Raw genomic sequence first — 18,579 nt, forward strand, 5'->3', positions numbered from 1 at the left:
GGTGCTATAAGAAATAATGAAGGGAATAGTTTCAGAGAAACTTGGGAAGGGTTATAAGAATTGAACTAGGAAATTTATACAATAACAACAATATAATTACCAACTATAATTCCATAAGACTCTTAAGCACATTACTCATCTCCTAATTAAAGAAATGACAGATTCAAAGTGAGACTGAGATTTTGGAGGGGGGGGATGGGACATAGATATGCTGTTTTTCCATAAATATCCATGTTTTTAACAAGGGTTTTGTTTTTCTTGCCCTCTCAATGAGGAAGGATAAGGGAAGAAGTAGGAGAGAAAGCAGATTTTCATTAAAATAAAATGCAATTTAATTTTTTTAAAGATAATTATAAGATTCACTTTGCAAAAACATCAATTCTTTTCTATTACACTTACAGCAATTTTTATAAACAAATACTTACCGTTCAGGTGATTCTTCATAAATACTATGACATTCTGTATTTTCAAGCATGAGACTTCTACTAAGGTTTTGTACTCCTGGATAATGAAAATTAGCAAAGGAATGTGACATTGGAGAAGTTTTGTTTCCAAGATCTGAGATTCGCTTATCATGATTAGTCAAACCACAAGTTAAGCCATCTAAAGCAGGATTCAGAGAGCGTGTCATGTATGCATCAGCTGACTGAGGCCTTCTCATAGGGGATGAAGGATAAGGAGAAAGTTTGCTGATAAGAGGAGTAAGAAGATCAGCATATGCAGCTTTTGTAGGCTTCAAGAGTTTGTCAACGTGAATATTCAGCATCTTTTGTTCAAAAGCACAAGAGAAAACAGTAGGTGGAAGATTTTGAAGCCATGATAATAAACTCAAGTCCAAATCATCACAACCATTACCACATAAAAGGTCAATGCCAAGAAGTACTTCACTTTCTGTGATTTCTTCTCCAGTTGCTTTACTCTGACAAAATTCAACACAACACTCATAAAGTAGTCCCTTCATTACAAGCTGAAATAAACGATTATTACTTGCTTTAAAACCAGCTTCACTTAGTTTCCTGTCAGCAGGAATGAACTCTGCTACCATAACACAAGCCTCTTCAAAACAGTGAACTCGTGCAGTGCTGGGGTTCCAGTCCTTGAATTCTGCATGATTAGTCAGGCGAGGCAAAGTAAGTAACAGACAGAGTTTGCTATAGTCATCTTTAGAAGGGCAGTACTCTTCTAAGGCATGGAGGCACTGCACAGCTTCTTGCATGGTAAATTCCAACTGTAAACCAAAAAATACTAAAATTGATCATTCTTTGAAAAGATCACAAACAGAAAAGAATTTTTTTTAATACAAGATTTTGTCAAGCTAGTCTTGGTAATCTTTTAACTGCAAAAAGTGTATAGAAATTAACAATATAAATGAAAAATAGAAGTTTTCATTTGAACACCTAAACTCTGCTTCCACTACCTTCCTAATCAAAATTGTCAACATAAGCCTCCTGAAATAACAATCTTTGTAGAAATCCGTGCAAATGAGCTATAGGAAACATTAAAGCCTTGTAGTAGGATTAAGCTGCATATTAAAATACTTTAACAAATTTGGGGATATATATACACACATATATATCAAGTTTTAAAACCCAGATTTGTATGTACATAGTATATACATATATATACACACACATACGTAACTTGAAAAAAAAATTTATATAGGATTTTTAAATAGCCAAATCTTGAAAAGTGAAAGCTGAATGACCAGGAATTCTAGCAGGATGATTTTAGTAGGATAGACCTCATTAATCAAAGATGGAACCTTTTATACTGAAGGAGTTAACAATGGAACAATTTTGGCTATCAGATAAAAACTATTAGGTTTTTGGTTCTGAATCTTTATCCAAAAGTCTTTGAGTAAATAAACATTTGTATGGTGCATGTGTTAAACAATTTATACTATATGACATTGAAAAGAAAGATTTAACTCTGATCAACTTAGTATTCAACCATGATTCCTAAGGATTGTGCTGAAACTTCCCATCTCCTGACAGAAAGAGATTAATAAGACAAAATTTTGGCCATGGCTAATATATATTGGCCAATATAGAAATTTGTTTTACTTGATGATACATTTTTGTTACAAGGATTTTGTATTTCCTACTGTCTTTTTTTGGTGAGATAGAAGGTGACAGTGACAGAAAATAAGTACATGTTAAAGAATGAATTTTATAAAATTAAATATGTGACAAAAAGAAATGTGAAAGTTGAAGAATGATAATTTTCAAGTAGTATATAACTAAAAACTTACTTTGGCTTACTATTCAACTAATTATATATTACTTAAATCAGATTAGATGGCCATGCTGGTACTTATATCTATTTCCTACCACCAGATAATGGGAATTGTCAGATGCATAGATAGCACATACACATAAAGAACATAAACCTATACAGGGATTCCACATCTTCTATGTAAGCCTCTCCTGGTTGTAGTCCTAGGGTAATCTGGTGGGGAGCCAAAGAAAGCAAACCCAGAGGGCCTCCTTTGACTAGATATTACATAAAGTAGGATAGGAAAATCTACAGGGGATAAGACAATGACTAGACAAATGAACGAGACTTTTTAAAGAAGCATTTATTAAGTGTTTACTATACACATCAAGACTGCTTAAGCACTAGGGATTAAAAAAAAAAAGTGAAACAACTGATGTCAAAGAAACATTTTAATGCAGAGAAAACATAAACAACTAAATACATATAAGATCTATAATGGTCTAAAAGAGAGACAACCTCAGAAGGAAGAATAGGGTTGGGAAGATATAAAAAGGTCTCTTGCAAAAGCTGGGATTTCAGCTGAGAGTTGAAGGAAACCAGGAAATCCAGAAAAGCAAAGGGAAGGAAGATAGAGTTCTAGACATGTGGAGCAAGCCAATGAAAAGGCAGGGAATCTGGGATGGTGTATATTCCAGCAAGGAAAAGCAAGGAGTCAGTTTTGCTAAATCACAGAGTACAAAGAGGGAGCAAAATGTAAGAAGACTAAAAAGGTAAAAAGAAACCAGGTTTCAAAATCCAGAGTATTTTATATTTGATCTTGAAGGTTATAGGAATCATTAAAGTTTATTGAATGGAGGAAGACTTAACACTTTAAGGAAACCATTTTGGCAGCTAAGTGGAGGATGGAATAAACTGGTACAAGTTTCTGAAGTAGTTTTTAATAGTCCAAGTTTAGGCCTGAACCAGCAGGGTTTATTTAGAAGAGATGTTATGAAACTATAAGATTTTGCAACAGATTTAATTTGTGGGGTGAATACAAGTAGAAGATGAAACCTACATTGAGAGCCTAGGTGACTAAGAAGATGGTGCTACCCTTAACAATAGGAAAGGAAGGATGAGGACGGGGAAGAATGAAGTCTGTGGTGTACATACTACTCTATCTTGGAGATTCTGACTCTAGCCACATTTATCATTCTACAAATGATTGAATAATGTAGATAATTTTACAATTTATTTATGGAATAATGTGATTTGGAAGAGCATTATGCAGTACTTTACAGGCTATTTTTTTAAACCAAGTGTCTTTTTCATACGTCAAAATTATTCCAAATTCCTTCAAAGATTTAATAACAATTAACTGTTTTTAACTCTCTAATCATAAACATTAGACAAAGAGCATAAAGCGGGGAGATATGTATATTAAACGAAAGTGTCTATAATTTTGATTGAAGAAATCCTACATAGCTGAAAAAGATTCCCAGTGATAGTCTAGATCCTCCTATTTACAGATAAAATTGTGATGACTGCATCAAATCCCAAAATTATTATAGATTCTCTTGGAAAACATAATCACTCAAAGAATATGACTGTATTGGCAGACAAAGAAAAACCAAAAAGATAAACTCTCTAAGGTTCATATTATAAATATACATCTGAAAGGGCAACCTAAAGAGCTTGTCCATTAGTAGATGTTTACGTATATATGTACAAGTCTGTGTTTTAAGAAATAATTATTTCTCTCTGGTATTTACAACCAATTATTACACTCAGATCAAGGTTTTTCTTCTTTTCTACTTCCTGTCCAGAAATCAAGCAGCAGGGGAAATCTCTCTAAATAACTTAACAAGCCAGGTTGGCTGAGATCTAATTTTTAAAAGTAAAAGAAATTCTGATGGATTTTTCCTCATTATGTCTACTCAGACATGTCTGTAAAAATGTAGTTTCTCCCTTTCGTCATATGTGAAATGGAAATTGATATTTCTTTGATCAAGATTTCCATGATTAGGGGGCAGCTAGGTGGCGCAGTGGATAGAGCATCAGTCTTGAATTCAGGAGGACCCGAGTTCAAATCTGATCTCAGAGTCTACTTAACACTTCCTAGCTGTGTGACCCTGGGCAAGTCACTTAACCCCAGCCTCAGGGGAAAAACAAAACAAAACAAAACAAGATTTCCATGATCCAACAATTTTCAGATGATGAAATTGAAACTATTTCTACTCATATGAAAAGGTGTTACAAATTACTATTTATCAGAGAAATGCAAATTAAGACAACCCTGAGATACCACTATACACCTGTCAGATTGGCTAAGATGACAGGAAAAAATAATGACGAATGTTGAAGGAAATGTGGGAAAACTGGGACACTGATACATTGTTAGTGGAGTTGTGAACAAATTCAACCATTCTGGAAAGCTTTCTGGAATTATGCCCCAAAAGTTATCAAACTGTGCATACCCTTTGATCCAGCAGTGCTACTACTGGGCTTATATCCCAAGGAGATACTAAAGAAGGGAAAGGGACCTATATGTGCCCTCTTTGTAGTGGCTAAAAACTGGAAAATGAATGGATGCCCATCAACTGGAGAATGATTGGGTAAATTATGGTATATGAATGTTATCGATTATTATTATTCTGTAAAAAATGACCAGCAGGATGAATACAGGGAGGATTGGAAAGACTTCCATGAACTGATGCTCAGTGAAATAAGCAGAACCAGGAGATCATTATACACTTCAATAACAATACTGTATGAGGATGTATTCTGATAGAAGTGGATATCTTCAACAAAGAGAAGATCTAATTCAGTTCCAATTGATCAATGATGGACAGAATCAGCTACACCCAGAGAAGGAACACTGGGAAATGAGTGTGAACTACTTGCATTTTTGTTTTTCTTTCCAGGTTATTTTTACCTTCTGAATCCAACTCTTCTTGTGCAACAAGAGAATTGTATGGTTCTGCACACATATATTGTATCTAGGATACACTGTAACATATTTAACATGTATAAGACTGCCTGACATCTAGGAGAGGGGGTGGAGGAAGGAAAGGGAAAAGTGGGTACAGAAGTGAGTGCAAGGGATAATGTTGTAAAAAATTACCCATGCATCTGTTCTTTCAATAAAAAGTTATAAGGGAAGGAAAAAAAAAAGATTTCCATGATCCAAGCCGTGTAATCTCAAAATCCTCATTGTAATATAGCCCACTCTTTCATTCTCTCATTAACTGTTAGCCAATCAGAGATGATTACTACCCTCAGGAACACCTACTTACTCTTCAAAGAGCATATAAATTGTGATTCTACCACCATGAAGGTTCTTTGGTCTAAAAGAGACAGTCAAATGACCATCCTTTTATTAAAATGCTGGCATTGTTAATAAAATGATTAAACTATCCAGAACTTATGTCTCTCAGAATTTTTTAAAATGACACAGTGTATATATCTAGTGCAGATAACACATATTAGATTTGGAACTGAATAGGAAAAAGGAAAAGTGAATTATCTTTGGGAAAACTCCTTTAAGGCTCTAAGTTTTTCCTGAAAGCAAAAGTCTATCTTTATAATATTGACAGTCTACCATATGTTGCCATACCATAGCATAACATGAACTTTAATTATTTCTAGAGAATTAAAAATAAATATCATACAGAAGACAATGAAAAAGCATGACATGGTAGGTATGAGCAAGTTTAACATGTAATTTATGGAGAATATCAAAAACAATCAGGAGTAAAAGATGGCATCATATGAGAGAAAGAGATGATGGCCTGGTCTCATTGTGAGAATGAAGAATCAATAACAAAGTGATTTAATAATATTACCCTTATGATATCAAGAGAAACTGAGATAACTATTATGTTGAAAGGACCCCTTGGAGTGAATTTATGAAAACAGTGTTTAAGAGTCACACAGGAGGGAAAGGAAAAGATGCACTAAAATCTGTATTGTTGGAGAACATTCAAACTAATGAAATTACAAATCCATTTGAATATAAACAAATCTGTATTGTTGGAGAACATTCAAACTAATGAAATTACAAATCCATTTGAATATAAGCCCACTAACTACTCTGGCCTTATAGCTTCTAAAATGAACTAGATACCTATTCAGATACTCATAAACATTTCCTTTGTTCTTGAAGGAAGAAACAACATGAGAGAGAATTTAGAGATAGCAGTGACTTCAGAGTGCACCCATGTTCAGTCCCCTCATTTAGGTTAAGGAGAATAGAGCCTAAAAAACCAAATAAATGGCTTACTCAAGGTCACACAATTTAATCAATGACAAAGTCAAGACTAGAATTTCATATATCCCAGAGATCAGTGCTCTTTTCACTACACCACAAGATATAATCATTCTATTAGAAGCCTTACTTTTTTTAGTTTAAACCCTTAAAAATCATCTATGTGATTTGTTATATAATGTGAAACTTTAAAAAAAAAAGCAATCTTCAATAATGGACTAATATTCTACTAAAGTCTTGAACTGATGCCTCATCATGATACAGAAGTGACTCTGGATTCAAAATGATGTATTACAGAAGAATGAACTCTGGCAGACCCTACCAAAATAGAAAGATTCCAGGTACAGGCCTGATGACCAACTACCTCGGCTGTTGTCCAAGAATTAGACTTGCCACTTTGAGAAAGATTAATCACCAACTTGACTTGAAGATGATAAATTTTCTTCCTACTGCTGTAGGTTCTAAGGGACAATTAAGTCACATGTCAGCCAGGATCTAGAGCAGAATGAGTACTCACAAGGATAAAATCACTAACCCTTGAAGTAAAAACAGCACTCAACAAAAAAGATGTTACAAGGACTGAGATATGAGAAAACTCCATGAAGGGAAAAAGACCATCAGGGTCCTTCAATGCTGTGGCTGGAAACTATTTTGAAAATTTATAACCTCTACATGTGTACCTAACTACAACAATGCTGTGTAAATTTTTTTAAAGATTGTGATTCTAGTTTGGGGAATAAATGTTTTGTAGCTATTGATTTAACTATACTATCACAATAAAAGCCTTAGCTAAGAGCTAAATGTTTACCAGAATCATTGCTAAGGGAAGTACACCAAAGGGACTTGAGATCTACAACAGTAAGAATGGATATCTAAAAGGGTACCCTTCCTGCTTAAAACTTAAGTACCAGATAACTTTTGGGTGAGCCAACCTGCCAGTGAAATTACAAGAAAGAGGGGATTACACATAGGACCAAAGTGTACCTGATTACAGTGTCAGAACTCTCTCCACTAAAATCCTACTTCAATGTCCTAGTGTGGGTTCTTGAAGATTATACAAAGCAAGAGCTAATTAAGCTGGGAAACAGAACAAAAGTTGGTAGAAAGGAGAAAACAGAAGGAGGTTAAAGAGGATGTGAGAAAGATTACCTGAGAAAGAATAAATTAAACTGACAATGGTAAAAGATAGAGGCAGAGCATAGTTAATATATGATGGCCTTAATCAGGAAGAAAGTGGTTGAGGGAAAGCTATTAGATTTCAGTGAATATTTTCTGAAAAAAGCAGTAGGGAAGAATATGTTCAGACGTATAATATGATCATAAATTATGTCAGTACTCAGGATATACCTATATTTATACCTAACCCTTTCTACATCTCGGCATCAAACTTTTCCCAAACTTATGTTGTAATAAACTACAAAAGCCCTAGCTAAGAAAGGTTGCAAGGTTGAAATAGAAAAATCTGCAGAGAACTTAAAAAAAAAAAATAGTCACCTACATATGATCAAATTATTACCTCACTTTCAATTTTTGGAAAATCTCATCTAAATATCTGTTCATGTTTTTGTTATTTGTTTATATTAACTTTAATAGAGAATTAGTCCAATAGAAACATTAAAGGAAAAAACTATCGTAAAATAGAGATGATAAGATTCTATAATGAGCAAAATCTTCAACAACAAAAAAAAAAGCCCCAATAAAACAGATTCTCTGCTAATCTCTAAAAATATATAAAACAAACAAGAGAAAAGAGAAAATTTACTCCATTTAGTTTGAAGGTGATGTGAATGAATTTTAATACAGTATAAGGAAAAGGGAATCAGTAAAGGTAGAAACCAGATAACATACTTCCTCTTGAGTTGGGTTCAGACAAAATAAGATATTAATAAAGTAAGTTTCTACAAATCAAAGAGAAGACATTCAATTTAAGGAGAAGAAATATACTACAAAATTATATATTTTAAATTTTTTGCTATTTTGGTCTATCTGGCATTATTTCCCTCACTGGTACAGATAGTTGAGGTGTAATTATACTTTAAGTTCTTTCTTCAGGCTATAAATATTTCTTGATCACCTATTATGTTCAAGGAATTATACTAGGAGATATGGGGATACAAAAAAACCTACAATACAATCTCTACCATCTAGAAGCTTACAGTATAATAAGAGAAATAAGTGATATATAAATGATTACAATACATGTTAATCTATTGATTGTCATATGAGTAGGTTTCCTTTTCTTTAGCTTACATTATCATGGCTTTATTCACAATATAATTGCACAAACAACACCTTTAAAGTTTTTGAAAAACACTCGTAAAGAATTTAATATAATATACATATATCATACAAGGAATTGAGAAAGCAGAATAAGAATATATTTGCATTAAATGCCTATGATAAAAATCTGAGATCCAAAAATGACACAGTCAAAAGTTTTAGAGGAATACATTTTGAACGTGATATAAATACATTGGTGATATAAATATATTGGAAAAAGTATTCAAAATTAATATCAGTAATCAGTAGAGAAATTCAAATGAACACAATTCAGGGTTATTGCCCTATACTACTCAAAATAGAAAACGATAAAAGATGAAAATTTTGAGTGAGTAATTCTATTATTGTTTATACCCTAAAGAAATTTTCAAAAGAAAATTTTTTTTGAAAATTCATAGGAGCATAGCTTTTTGTAGTATCAAGGAACTGAAAATTGAGGGCACACCCATAAGTTGGAGAATGGCTAAACAAGTTATGATAACCAAATGTAATGGAATATTATTGTTCCATAAGAAATGATGAGCAGGCTGATTTCAGAAAAGCCTGGAAAGACTTATATGAACTTATGCTAAGTGAAGTGACAGAACCAAGACAACATTGTACACAGTAACAAGATTATGTGATGATCAACTGTGATAGACTTGGCTCTTTTCAATAATGTAGCTGATTAAAAAAAAATAACAATAATGTAGCTGATTTAAGACGGTTTCTAATAGGTTTGTGATGAAAAGTGCCACCCACATACAGAAAGAGAACTATGGAGACTGAATGTAGATGAAAGCATAGTATTTTCATCTTTTGTTGTTGTTGTTTCATTCTCTCATGTTTTTTCCCTTTTGATCTGATTATTCTTGTACAGCAAGACAAACATAGAAATATGTTTAGAATTGCACTTATTTAACTTATACTGGACTTCTTGCTGTCTTGGGAGTAGGGAGAGGGAGAAAAATTTGTAACCTAAGGTTTTGCAAAGGTGAATATTGAAAACTATCTTTGCATGTATTTGAAAAAATAAAATACTATTAAAATAAAAATTAAATGAAAGAAAAAGTTCATAGAAGTACTCTTTGTAATAGTTACAATAATTACAAAAGAAAATTACAAAGCATGTGTCTAATGAGAATAAAGGAATAGATTTTATCTTTAGATTATAATGGAATGTTATTGCACAATTATAAAAGTAACTACAAAGAATTCTAAGAAATGTTGGAAAATATGAAATTATGCAGAGGAAAGAAAGAATATACATATTGACTACAACTGTCAATAGAGACAAGATTCATATATTACCTTGATAAGGTTAAGGAACATAGCCTTTCTTGTAAGAGATGGTAAATAATAAAATTAAACAGATTGTACATGAAATCATTTGCATTTCTCTTCTGTGTTGTTCATATGTTTTGGGGGACCTTTTTTAATTTTAAGAATTGTATTAATAAAAATATTATTAAAATAGAATGAAACTTCTATAAAATATAAAATCTGCTATGGGTTGATTTTTCATATGGCAAGATGGAGAACTGTATCACAGGAGGTGAAAAATGGACAGACCACAAAGTATATTTAAGAAAAAATGAGAAGGGAAATTTACATAAAGTAAATAGTTTATGTAGGGAAACAGTGAGATAATATAGTAAAAAATAGGTAGGGGTCATATCAGACCATAGCAGTCATACTAAAGCAGACTTTGTCAGATAAAAATAAGTAATAACAGCTAGCATTTATATAGTGCTAATTATAAAGTTTACAAAGTACTATATAAATGTAATCTCATTTGATCCTCAGAACAACCCTAAGAGTAGGTGCCATTGTTATCCCTACTTTTACAATGAGGAAACTGAGGCAGACAGAAGTTAGGCTGACTTGCCCAGTATCATAGAGTGCTCCTAATAAATTTCTGGGGCTAAATTTGAATCCAGGTCTTTCAGAGTCCAAGTTCAAAGCCCCATATACTGCACTACTTAGCTACCTTTTTGAAAAGATTAAGAAATTTGGATACTGAACTATGGGAAAGGAGAACAAACTGAAGGTTTTGAGTAGAAAAATAAGATGATGAAAGCAAGAAGATAAAAAATATTAGTCTGTTAGTAGCATAAAGGATGCTGGAGACACACAGAATGATATTAAAGCTAAGGTAATGAAAGTCAATGATCTCTAGCCTTCCTCCCCCAAAATTTATCCCACACATGGCCAGTAGATTATCATCTAAAACCACAGTTCTGATAATGTCACACAAATTTTAAAAAATGTTTCCAGTGATCTCTACTGTCTACCAAATAAAGTTCTAGTCCCTTTATCTGATATTTAAAGTTCACTAGGATGTGACCTAATCATTGCTTCCTTTAATGTACACTATGCTCTAGTTAAAAACAACTATTCATTATTCCTTAAATATGCCTTGGATTTTCCCTGGCCCTTTGAAACTTTATTCATCATATTTCTATACTCTATGATACCTTCATCCTTCTATTTCCACTAATGGAATTTCTAAATCATCAACTTACCTCAATTGTTATATTCCTCAAGAAGTCTATCTTGATCATCTTAGAAGTGACCTTTCTATCTATGAACTTGTACAGCATGTTGTTTATTCCACTTTCATAGCATTGATTATATGTTGCATTATTTGTATATATCTTTTACAATTTTTAAGTGTAAGTATAGTTTCATTTTTATCTTTGAATCTTCAGGGCCTTCCATATATAAAGAACTTAATAAATATTTGTTAAATTAAATTTTAATGAACCTATCTCCAATAAGAATCATTGCAGAAGTTAGCATTACTGGTAATCTTGACTTAAACATTTTGGCAGGTTGTAGGTATCACTTCAGAAAAATACTTGGTGAGTATTAAAACTGATACTACTAAAATTTTGCTTTAATGAACAAAACCCCAAAAGATAAGACCTTAGTGCAAACCTTTAGAAATAAAAGTCTTACATGCTGAGGTTCATCTTCTGCTGACATTGCATTGTTTACACACAAGGCTTCTAAAAATTTTTGTTTCAGGATGATGTAGCGAAACCTGTAAACAAATAAAGTACGATACACTAAAAATCATTTTAAAATGACTGTGGGGAACATCTATCTATTTATTCCAAATATGGAAAAAAAAAAAAGTCTCTTGGCTATAGAAGCCATGTTTAAAAAAATAATAAAATAAATAAAATGGAGGAAGATTAATGGTTTCTTTAAATAGACTTGTATTAAAGGATAGGTTTCAAAGAAATATTTGACAAATAGAATATGCCTAAAAGTTACTGAATTTAATTTAGAAGTCATCTATGTTTCTTTTTAATTCTCAAGCCCTAGTTAACAACAGTGATTTTTGCTAGTATTAATAATGACATAATACTTGAGGGAGAACTCTCTTAATCTCCAAAATAAAACTCTGAATAAAAAGTTTTCCTAAAAATGTTAAGCAATACAAAAATGTATCCTAAAGAAAGTTTATACAAGAGTTCAAAAAAACACTATGTTTTTTCCTTAATTATAAGCCTGAGCAAGATCTGATAGGGACTATTTTCTCAAGAGATGACAGTGATGCTAATAGGAATGAGAAAATTACTTTTCAGAAAAATAAACGAGTCTGGCAAAGCATTCATTAAAAATTGCAATTTTCAATACTAGGTAGAATTTGAAAAGGACAGTTTTCTTTATTAGGGAGTTTTAAGTTTTTAAAATTTCACATACTTTAAAGAAAAAAAAGAGAGAGATTTATTTGTTCCCTTCAGTTAAAGGAGTACTCTCAAGACATGTCAATAGCCAATAAAAATAAAAACAAATAGTATTGTTACTATTTTTAAAATTGGTATTGCAGATCTCCTAGTCTCTAGAGATAAGGAATCTTCATATCAAATGCTGCTACCTTAAAATGCTTAAAGCTCCAAGTATCACATTTCTTTCCCTAACCAATTTCAAGCAATCTTGGATTTAAGCAAGGGAAAATGTGTAACTTCAGAAATAACAGTTAATAACAAGTAATCCAAAACATGTAAAAAATATATTTAGTGTAGATTATGTAGTAGTATTACTTTATTATTTAGCCTGAAATTCCCATGTTGACTCCCCTCTCACTCCAAATCTCCAACCCCAAATAAAACCTGTTCCCATCCTTGTTCTTGTAATAGTCTTCTTACCCTATACATGCCAAATTTTTCTCTTTTAATTCGTCTCCTTTTTAAAAAACTGCCAATAGATTGAATCTCCTCCAGTCTTAAGTGAGTAATAGTCCAAGCCTTTTTCTTTTCAAATATAGTATTGCAATAGATCATTCAGATCATTCATTAATCCTTTTACACTTTACTTTTATAGGGATAAATTTTATTCCAGGGATTTCTCCCATGTTGTCCAATGTAAAGAAGTGAATCTACAGTTCTATCAAAGGAAGGTATTACATAATTCAAGATAAAACTTTATAGTGGATAGTCTATAATCCTGAAGTTATACTGCTAATCATCCTACTAGAGATCAGAAAAACCACTTTCTCCCTTATTTGTCCAATACTTTATGGGTAATATTTACTCTCATGCAATAATGATCTGGCCCAACTATCCTCTCAACCAAGTCCAAATTTTGGAACTATGTGGTTAAATTTACACCTAAGCATTTGACTGCTATCCTAGAACTTCTAAGAAGTATCAAAAAATCACAGTATCACGAGCCTTATGTGAAAACCATATTTATTATAAGAGAAATGAAAATGCATGTGGAATCCAAAAGGTTCTCAATTTTTATAGAAATTAACATTTTTGTAATATCAGGACAAAGGGAGAAAGGGACATCAGGAAGAGGTATGAAATGGGAGGGGGAAGGTGTAGCAAAAATGGGGAAACAAGACAAGATCAGTTCCCACAAGGAGCAAGGTGATGGCAAAAGCCTCATTCTTTTTCTTGGGAAGTCCTAGACCAGGAGTTCTCAAACTACGGCCCGCGGGCCAGATGCGGCCAGCTGAGGACGTTTATGTGTCCCACCAGGTTATGGCAAATGGGCTGAGGAGTGAAGACTGAGTGTGAATTTTTGTTTTTACTATAGTCTGGCCCTCAAACAGTCTAAGGGACAGTGAACTGGAGTTTGAGGACCACTGTGCTAGACTATGAAGACAGGAGGTTCTGCTTATTTGCAAAGGACCCCAGTTTCATAAGCATTAACCCAACCTGGCACAGTTTGGCTGGAGCTTGTCTTGCTCCCAATGACACACAGCAGGTCCAGCTTGGGGTACAATAATAAATTATTTCAGCTCAGGGAGAGCTTAATAAATTAAACAATATTTCACCAGCTATTTTAGAATAAAAGAACAATAGCTGTTCTAGATAAGCACTATGAAATAAGCTGTACTTTTAGATAGCAACATCATTAAATATTCTTATGTGCACAGTACAAAAACTGGTATTGTTTTACAATACACATGACATTTGTCCTCTAAGAATATTCAAACTCAAAAGTAGTAGGACTCATTTCTAGAATAAGCTTGATCCAATTGGCAAGGAGGGAAGAAAAGGAGTGGTTTGAGGAAGCAAAAAATTATCAAAGATCAAAAACAAAATTTTTAATTAAATCTTACCTCTTTGTATCAAATTTTTCCATACATTCTAGGGGTTGAATGAATTGAAGAACTTCATCCCACTGGCCATCAAGAATTAGCTGTCTATATGAATTTTTTTTTAAAGTAAACATTCACATATTTATTTCAGTAATCAACATTTACAAATTTTACTTGAAATATTTAAAAATAGAAAAGGTGGCAAGATAACTTTATGAAGTTAATACTTTGCTAAGTAAGATAATAAAATTAGCATTTCTTTCTTTCTTTTCTTTTTTTTTTTTTAATTTGAGGCTGGGGTTAAGTGACTTGCCCAGGGTCACACAGCTAGGAAGTGTTAAGTGTCTGAGACCAAATTTGAACTCAGGTCCTCATGAATTCAGGGCTGATGCTCTATCCACTGCGCCACCTAGCTGCCCCTAATTAGCATTTCTTTTGCTAAAGAAGTTGAAGTAAAACAAGTCTTTTCACAATAATTTTTAAATGTGGGCACTTTTTAAAAATCATAAACTATGGAAATATTAATTTTTACTAATAATCCTTTAGTAAAAGCTGCTTCCAATGTACATATTACGCTCTTAGTACTTTGTACTTCTTTTATGGATTTATATATTATTTTGTATTATTATTATTATCATCATCTGAGTACGTCATATCCCTCTGGTAGAATGTAAACTCCATGAAAGTAGAAACCATTATTTCAGCTAAACTTTATGCCTCATCCATACCTAATGATTTTCTGACATAAGAGGCATTTAATAAATGTTTTGAACTGAATTAGAATATATTTAGATAGCAAAGGCTTGCCAGAGGTTTAAATGTCTTCATCTTCTTACATCTGGGTGGGTACACTGGCTTGAGAATCAGAGCTTCATAGGAAAAGGAACCCACAGGTACTGATTGCCTTGGAAAAGGTTACTGAACTAGACCTTCCTAGACTTGTGTGTTCATTAGATGCCATGTATGAAAATACAAATAATCTTAATTTTTAAAATTGCTAATTAACAATAAATATTTTAAAGTACTACTATTTGTTCCTCAGGAAGGACAATCCACAGCTAAGGCTTTTCAAGCTACAAAGTACCATATGTTTTTGAATCTAATCTCCTAAAAAACAGTCAATTAAGAATATAGGATCTTTGAGACTGAGGAAATTGAGGCCAATAAAAGTCAAATAACTTTCCTAATTCAAATGTATTCAAAGTAGAAAGTCCAATTTAATGTAGAATTATGAGCTCTCTTTTTTCATTTAATTCAAGAATGGCTTATTTTTGACCTCTAGGTGACTCTGGTTTCTGAGTTAAAATATCTCTGCTGGGCTTCCAAAACTACAATTAAAATTATCAATCTTGTTCTTCATGATTCCTAGAGATATCTTTCCCCTAAGTTCCATCACAAATATTGAATTAGATATAACTCACATAGATTTTCACATCTTGGCTAACTGATCAAATGAGATAATGTAGGTAAAAATATTTTACTCTAACTCAATTCAAATGGTTTGTGATAATTTGGATATTCTCTCCATTACAGCTTGCACTCCCGTCCATGTCTGTGTGCTTCTTGTCTAAGTCCTCCCATAAAGTTCACCATAAAGACTTTACATAATTTAAAGTGCCCTCTAAATGTTGGCTGTTTTTACCAACTGTTATCATCATGGAATGAATCATCTTCTATTAGGGAAAACAATTTTGGATAAAAATCTTAAAAAATATATTGTAATTCTGTGTGCCTTAGAAAAAAAATATAACATTTCTTTAATGACTCAACATTATTATGAATATCAGTAATTATACTGTATTATAATAAAATGAGGTCCAAAAAACCTATGGAAGCCATTTATCATACTTCAACAAATAGCAACATAATAAAGATTTTACTAATAAACATGCATATATCCTTCAACAGTATAAATTTCCTCATCTGTAAAATAAGAGTTAATTTATCTCTAAGATCCCTTCTGCATTTAACATTCTATGAAAATAAATTAATACCTCATGCTTATAAATTCATTGATTCTTAAGATATTTCTTTGACAAAGATTAAAATCTGAGAGATTAATAAACACATACATACCTCAGAAAAAGCATGTCATCTGAAAATAGACCATTTATGACTCCACTTTCCTTCTCAAGAGCCAACATACTGATATGAAGTTTCTTTGAATTTAGAAAGTCTAAAATTAACTTGATAATTTCAACTTCTTTCACATTTACTGTTTCTTCAGCAGTCATTGTTGATAGCCTATCCAACAAAAAGAAAATCAGAGACAAAATAATGTTCTATTGTTTATTTCTAAATTACACTGTACAGAAACTACACTAACAAAATTATGGCTTTTAAATTTATATTATTTTAAACTATCAATTTATCCAAATTAAATAGTTACAAAAAATAAATATTGCCTATTCAATTGTTTATTGCTTATACAAATTAAATTTACTGACCTCTATGAATTTATAATCTAAATTATAATCACTTATTTAAGGGCCAAACTAAGTTGAAGTTAGTTTAGAGTTATAGGATTTGAAATGATGGCAGGACTATGATCCTGTAGATATTTACATGTGAGTCTGAAGCTTAGGAGCTGAGAGAGAAATAAAGATAGACAATCTTTCATCATGTTAATATTGCCAATAGGAAGCATCAAATAATTTTTTAACTTGAATGACCTCTTTGATGGCCATAATAGATGAAAAACTGTTAAAAAATATAGTTGTAAAGTTAAGAATAAAAGAGGCCAAAGCCCACTCTTTGCAGATGATATGATAGTATACTTAGAGAACCCCAGAGATTCTAATAAAAAGTTATTAGAAATAATTCACAACTTCAGCAAAGTTGCTGGATACAAAATAAATCCACATAAATCCTCAGCATTTTTATACCTCACCAAACAAAATACAACAGCAAGAGATACAAAGAGAAATTCCATTCAAAACAAACGTCAAGAGCATAAAATATTTGGGAATCCATCTACCAAAGAAAAGTCAGGAATTATATGAACAAAATTACAAAACACTTGCCACAAAAATAAAGTCAGATTTAAATAATTATAAAGATATTCAGTGCTCCTGGATAGGCCAAGAGAATATAATAAAGATGGCAATACTCCCCAAACTAATCTATTTATTTAGTGCTATACCAATCAGACTCTCAAGAAACTATTTTAATGACCTACAAAAAATAACAACAAAATTCATATGGAAGAATAAAAGGTCGAGAATTTCAAGGGAATTAATGAAAAAAAAAAAAAAAAGTCAGATGAAGGTGGTCTAGCTGTACTTGATCTAAAGCTATATTATAAAGCAGCAGTCACCAAAACCATTTGGTATTGGCTAAGAAATAGACTAGCCGATCAGTGGAACTGATTAGGTACACAGGACAAAATAGGGTACAACTATAGCAATCTGGTGTTTGACAAACCCAAAGATACCAACATTTGGGATAAGAATTCATTATTTGAAAAAAACTTGGGAAAACTGGAAATTAGTATGGCAGAAATTAGATGTGGACCCACACTTAACACCATATACCAAGATAAGATCAAAATGGGTCCATGATTTAGGCATAAAGAATGAGATCATAAATAGATTAGAGGAACAGAGAATAGTCTACCTCACAGACCTGTGGAGGAGGAAGGAATTTATGACGAAAGGAGAACTAGAGATCATTATAGATCACAAAATAGAAGATTTTGATTACATCAAATTAAAAAGCTTTTGTACAAACAAAACTAATGCAAACAAGATTAGAAGGGAAGTAAAAAATTGGGAAAATATTTTTACAGTTAAAGGTTCGGATAAAGGCCTCATTTCCAAAATCTATAGAGAACTGACCTTAATTTATAAGAAATCAAACCATTCTCCAATTGATAAATGGTCAAAGGATGTGAACAGACAATTTTCAGATGATGAAATTGAAACTATATCCACTCATATGAAAGAGTGTTCCAAATCTCTACTGATCAAAGAAATGCAAATTAAGACAACTCTGAGATACCACTACACACCTGTCAGATTGGCTAAAATGACAGGAACAAATAATGATGAATGTTGGAGGGGATGTGGGAAAACTGGGACACTAATACATCGCTGGTGGAGTTGTGAAAGAATCCAGCCATTCTGGAGAGCAATTTGGAACTATGCCTAAAAAGTTATCAAACTGCATACCCTTTGATCCAGCAGTGCTACTACTGGGCTTATATCCCAAAGAAATACTAAAGATGAGAAAGGGACCTGTATGTGCCAAAATGTTTGTGGCAGCTCTTTTTGTAGTGGCTAGAAACTGGGAAATG

General features: G+C 32.4%; 1 protein-coding gene across 4 annotated transcripts in view; it reads right to left on the reverse strand.

Annotated features, from left to right (window-relative positions):
- The window catches only part of WDR47 (WD repeat domain 47), a 74,905-nt gene that overhangs the window by 35,922 nt on the left and 20,404 nt on the right, over nucleotides 1-18,579 (reverse strand). For 3 of the 4 annotated variants that reach the window (XM_074262860.1, XM_074262861.1, XM_074262857.1), the window contains exons 2-5: nucleotides 16,362-16,529; nucleotides 14,307-14,390; nucleotides 11,684-11,768; nucleotides 426-1,228 (exon numbers count right to left, since the gene is read on the reverse strand). In XM_074262860.1, coding sequence (XP_074118961.1) covers nucleotides 426-1,228; nucleotides 11,684-11,768; nucleotides 14,307-14,390; nucleotides 16,362-16,519 — 1,130 coding nt within the window. In that variant the 5' untranslated portion in view covers nucleotides 16,520-16,529. Of the gene's footprint in view, nucleotides 1-425; nucleotides 1,229-11,662; nucleotides 11,769-14,306; nucleotides 14,391-16,361; nucleotides 16,530-18,579 lie in introns of all 4 variants that reach the window. The other variant, XM_074262858.1, reaches the window with a different exon arrangement.

Source organism: Sminthopsis crassicaudata, chromosome 4, assembly GCF_048593235.1.
Source record: "Sminthopsis crassicaudata isolate SCR6 chromosome 4, ASM4859323v1, whole genome shotgun sequence".
Lineage (NCBI taxonomy): Eukaryota > Metazoa > Chordata > Mammalia > Dasyuromorphia > Dasyuridae > Sminthopsis > Sminthopsis crassicaudata.